Source organism: Carcharhinus amblyrhynchos, unplaced genomic scaffold (genome assembly GCF_965287045.1).
Source record: "Carcharhinus amblyrhynchos unplaced genomic scaffold, sCarAmb.v2.hapA chromosome_1115, whole genome shotgun sequence".
In the NCBI taxonomy this organism is placed as follows: Eukaryota; Metazoa; Chordata; class Chondrichthyes; order Carcharhiniformes; family Carcharhinidae; genus Carcharhinus; species Carcharhinus amblyrhynchos.
Window position 1 is genome coordinate 30001 of NW_027650855.1, and position 5000 is coordinate 35000.

Genomic DNA, 5000 nt, shown 5'->3' on the forward strand with positions numbered 1-5000 from the left:
CGGGGGGACAGCATGGTCGGTGCAGGACGGGCCAAAGGGCCTGTCCCTGTGCTGGAATTTTCTCCGTTCTCCCCTTGTCTGTACGGGTTTCCTCCGGTGCTCCAGTTTTCTCCCAGTGCCCCAAAGATGTGTAGGTTAGGGGGGATTGGCCATGCTAAATTGTCCCTTAGTGTCCAAAGATGTGTAGGTTAGGGTGGATTGGCCATGCTAAATTGTCCCTTAGTGTCCAAAGATGTGTAGGTTAGGGGGATTGGCCATGCTAAATTGTCCTTAGTGTCCAAAGATGTGTAGGTTAGGGTGGATTGGCCATGCTAAATTGTCCCTTAGTGTCCAAAGATATGTAGGTTAGGGTGGATTGGCCATGCTAAATTGTCCCTTAGTGTCCAAAGATGTGCAGGTTAGGGTGGATTGGCCATGCTAAATTGTCCCTTAGTGTCCAAAGATGTGTAGGTTAGGGGGATTGGCCATGCTAAATTGTCCCTTAGTGTCCAAAGATGTGTAGGTTAGGGTGGATTGGCCATGCTAAATTGCCCCTTAGTGTCCAAAGATGTGTAGGTTAGGGGGATTGGCCATGCTAAATTGCCCCTTAGTGTCCAAAGATGTGTAGGTTAGGGGGGATTGGCCATGCTAAGTTGCCCCTTAGTGTCCAAAGATGTGTAGGTTAGGGGGATTGGCCATGCTAAATTGTCCCTTAGTGTCCAAAGATATGTAGGTTAGGGTGGATTGGCCGTGCTAAATTGTCCCTTAGTGTCCAAAGATGTGTAGGTTAGGGTGGATTGGCCATGCTAAATTGTCCCTTAGTGTCCAAAGATGTGTAGGTTAGGGTAGATTGGCCATGCTAAATTGTCCCTTAGTGTCCAAAGATATGTAGGTTAGGGTGGATTGGCCATGCTAAATTGTCCCTTAGTGTCCAAAGATGTGCAGGTTAGGGTGGATTGGCCATGCTAAATTGCCCCTTAGTGTCCAAAGATGTGTAGGTTAGGGTGGATTGGCCATGCTAAATTGTCCCTTAGTGTCCAAAGTTGTGTAGGTTAGGTGGATTGGCCATGCTAAATTGTCCCTTAGGGTCCAAAGATGTGTAGGTTAGGTGGATTGGCCATGCTAAATTGTCCCTTAGGGTCAGGGGGATTAGCAGGGGAAATGCACAGGGTTCTGGCGATAGCGTGGGATTGACAGACCCGGTTGGACAGATGGCCTCCTTCTGTACTAGAGGTGACTTGTGGAGTTGGGGGGGATGTGGGGGGGTTTAAAGCAGAGTGAAAGGGATCTGGTTGTGAAATCTACCCCCCTTCTCTCTCTCTCTCTCTCTCTGGTCTCTGCTAGGCCCTAAAGCTCAAAGACAGTCCCTTCCTGATCGCGTTAACCTCTCGCTCCGAGCTGCTGCCCATCCTCTACATCCTCCAGCAGTCATTCCACTGGCTCTTCATGGGTTATCCCCTCGTACCTTTCTGCCTCTTCGCCTGGGACAAGTGGGTGCAGGTGAGGGCACCATCAGTGCCGAGGGAGCGCCGCACTGTGGGAGGGTCAGTGCCGAGGGAGCGCCGCACTGTGGGAGGGTCAGTGCCGAGGGAGCGCCGCACTGTGGGAGGGTCGGTGCTGAGGGAGCGCCGCACTGTGGGAGGGTCGGTGCCGAGGGAGCGCCGCACTGTGGGAGGGTCGGTGCCGAGGGAGCGCCGCACTGTGGGAGGCTCGGTGCCGAGGGAGCGCCGCACTGTCGGAGGGTCAGTGCTGAGGGAGCGCCGCACTGTGGGGAGGGTCGGTGCTGAGGGAGCGCCGCACTGTGGGAGGGTCGGTGCTGAGGGAGCACCGCACTGTGGGAGGGTCGGTGCTGAGGGAGCGCCGCGCTGCGGGGAGGGTCAGTGCTGAGGGAGCACCGCACTGTGGGAGGGTCGGTGCCGAGGGAGCGCCGCACTGTGGGAGGGTCAGTGCTGAGGGAGCACCGCACTGTGGGAGGGTCAGTGCTGAGGGAGCACCGCACTGTGGGAGGGTCGGTGCTGAGGGAGCGCCGCACTGTGGGAGGGTCGGTGCTGAGGGAGCGCCGCACTGTGGGAGGGTCAGTGCTGAGGGAGCGCCGCACTGTGGGAGGGTCGGTGCTGAGGGAGCGCCGCACTGTGGGGAGGGTCGGTGCTGAGGGAGCGCCGCACTGTGGGAGGGTCGGTGCTGAGGGAGCGCCGCACTGTGGGAGGGTCAGCGCCGAGGGAGCGCCGCACGGCGCTGCGGGGAGGGTCGGTGCCGAGGGAGCGCCGCGCTGCGGGGAGGGTCAGCGCCGAGGGAGCGCCGCACGGCGCTGCGGGGAGGGTCGGTGCCGAGGGAGCGCCGCACGGCGCTGCGGGGAGGGTCGGTGCCGAGGGAGCATCGCGCGATGGGGAGGGTCAGTGCCGAGGGAGCGCCGCGCGATGGGGAGGGTCGGTGCCGAGGGAGCGCCGCACTGCGGGGAGGGTCGGTGCTGAGGGAGCGCCGCACTGTGGGAGGGTCGGTGCTGAGGGAGCGCCGCACTGTGGGAGGGTCGGTGCCGAGGGAGTGCCGCACTGTGGGGAGGGTCGGCGCCGAGGGAGCGCCGCACGGCGCTGTGTTAAGGTGTGATTTAAAAGCTCCTACCTGTCGTCTCGCCCCTGTCTGTCTCAGGTGTACAAGTCGGTCTATTTTATTGGTCACGTAATTTTCTTCTCTCAAATACTGCTAATGCCTATATATCGGAAATTACTACTGCCAAAGAAAAATCAGAAAAAGCTATAGGAAGGTAAGATCCTGCTCTCTCCCAATCTGCAGGGGTCTCGGGACAAGAGGGAGGGAGGGAGCTGTGTCAGAGTTAGGGCCACCTTCCTCACTCTCACCTTCATATGGTCAGAGACTGGGGGGATGTCCGCTGACATCTGCACCGTATCCAGCGCCCTCCACCGCTCCTCAGATACTGAAACAGTCCCTGTCCCTAACGCTGCAAAGACCCGGATAATATCCAGGCTGACAGTGGACCAGGAATGTTCACACCACAGCAGTGCCATGCAGTGCCCACCGCCAACCAGAGAGAATCGAACCATCTCCACCTCCTCGATACTCAATGGTCTAACCATCGCTGAATCCCCTCCCCGACATCCTGGGGGTTACCGTTGACCAGAAGCCGATCTGGGTCCCAGCCGTATAAATACTGTGGCTCCCAGAGCAGGTCAGAGGCTGGGAATCCTGCGGAGAGTAACTCACCTCCCCCCCTCCCAAAGCCCTGTCCCACCATCTACAAGGGACACAGGTCAGGACGGGAGACTCTCCGCTCGCCCGGATGGGTGCGGCTCCCGACAACACTCGAGAAAAGCTCGACACTATCCAGGACAAAGCAGCACCCCCCCTCCCCACTCGATCGATCGACACACGAACCTCAAACATTCACTCCCTCCACCCCCCCCGACACAGCCGTGTGTACCGTCTACAAGATGCCCCGCAGAGACTCACCAAGGCTCCTTCCACAGCTCCTTCCAAACCCCCCCACCTCTAGAAGGACAGGAGAGCGGGGGGTGCAGCAGACACACCCACCGCCTGCGAGTTCTCCCCCCCTCCCCGAGCCCCTCACACCCTCCCGACTCGGAAACATATCGGCCGTTCCTTCACTGTGGCCGGGGTCGGAATCCCGGAACTCCCTCCCTAACAGCGCCGTGGGTGTACCTACACCACACACACACACACGGGGACTGACTGATGTCCAATAACAATCCCGGAACTCCCTCCCTAACAGCACCGTGGGTGTACCTACACCACACACACACACACACACACACACACACACGGGGACTGACGGATGTCCAATAACAATCCCAGGACTCCCTCCCTAACAGCGCCGTGGGTGTACCTACACCGACACAGCGGGTTCAAGATGGCGGCTCACCCCCACAACTTCTCAAGTCGGGGGGGAGCATAAGAACATAAGAAATAGGAGCAGGAGTCGGCCATCTAGCCCTTCGAGCCTGCCCCGCCATTCAATAAGATCATGGCTGATTTGTCGTGGCTCAGTTCCACTTTCCCGCCCTCTCCCCATAACCCTTAATCCCCTCTCTTATCAAGAACCCATCAACCCGCTTCTTAAAAATATTTAGCGAGGCAGCCTCCACCACTTCAACGGGCAGAGAATTCCAGAGATTCACCACCCTTTGAGTGAAGAAGTTCCTCCTCAACTCCGTTCTGAACCGCCCCCCCCCTTTATCTTGAGGCTGTGCCCCCTAGTCCTACTGTCCTTTCTGAGCGGGAAGAGTCTCTCCACCACTATCCTATCCATCCCATTCATCATCTTATACGTCTCAATGAGATCTCCCCTCATTCTCCTAAACTCTAACGAGTACAAGCCTAGTTTATTCAGCCTCTCCTCATAGCTCAACCCCCTCAACTCCGGTATCAGCCTAGTAAACCTCCTCTGCACTCCCTCCAAGGCCAAAATATCCTTGCGTAAGTGCGGCGCCCAAAACTGCACACAGTACTCCAGCTGCGGCAATTAGGGACGGGTGGCGGGGGGGGGGGGGGGGCGGGGGGGGAGGAGGATAAACGAGGGTCCCGGTCAGAGACACGCCCGTCCCCAGGGAACGAAGAGAGAATTGTGCTCGGTCGCTTGTTGGAGGGGGGGGGGAGATGTGTGACCGCATTCGGGTAACTTGTCAGTCGTTACGACTGGGGGGGGAGGTGGTGGTGGCTCGGGGAGGGGGGGAATCGCAGCTGAGGGGCGGGGAGTGCGGGGCGGCGGGTTAACGTGGGGGTGCAAATGATAAACTTCCTCTTTTACCCACAGGTGCCTTTGTGCTATTCCGATACCTCCCCAGTGCCGAGAATCACAAGTGCTGGAAAAAAGTATAAGGGACACAGACCGGGAAGAGTTTGGGGGCGGGGGGGGGGGGGGGGGGGGGGGGGTGAGGGGAGAAGGGAGGAGGGTGGGAGGAGAGGAATGGGAAGGTGCCTTCCCTCCGTCCCTCCCTCACTGCCTCCTTTTCGACGATGCCTCTGAAAAAGGCTGTCCGCTTTATAAC

The 5000-nt window shown here is 58.5% G+C and overlaps 1 protein-coding gene across 1 annotated transcript in view; it reads left to right on the top strand.

Moving 5' to 3' along the window:
- Positions 1–4852, top strand: part of lpcat3 (lysophosphatidylcholine acyltransferase 3) — a 27826-nt gene extending 22974 nt beyond the window's left edge. The window contains 3 exon segments of the mRNA XM_080185000.1: positions 1324–1479; positions 2626–2740; positions 4766–4852. Coding sequence (XP_080041126.1) covers positions 1324–1479; positions 2626–2736 — 267 coding nt within the window. The 3' untranslated portion in view covers positions 2737–2740; positions 4766–4852.
- Positions 4853–5000: the final 148 nt, after the last annotated feature.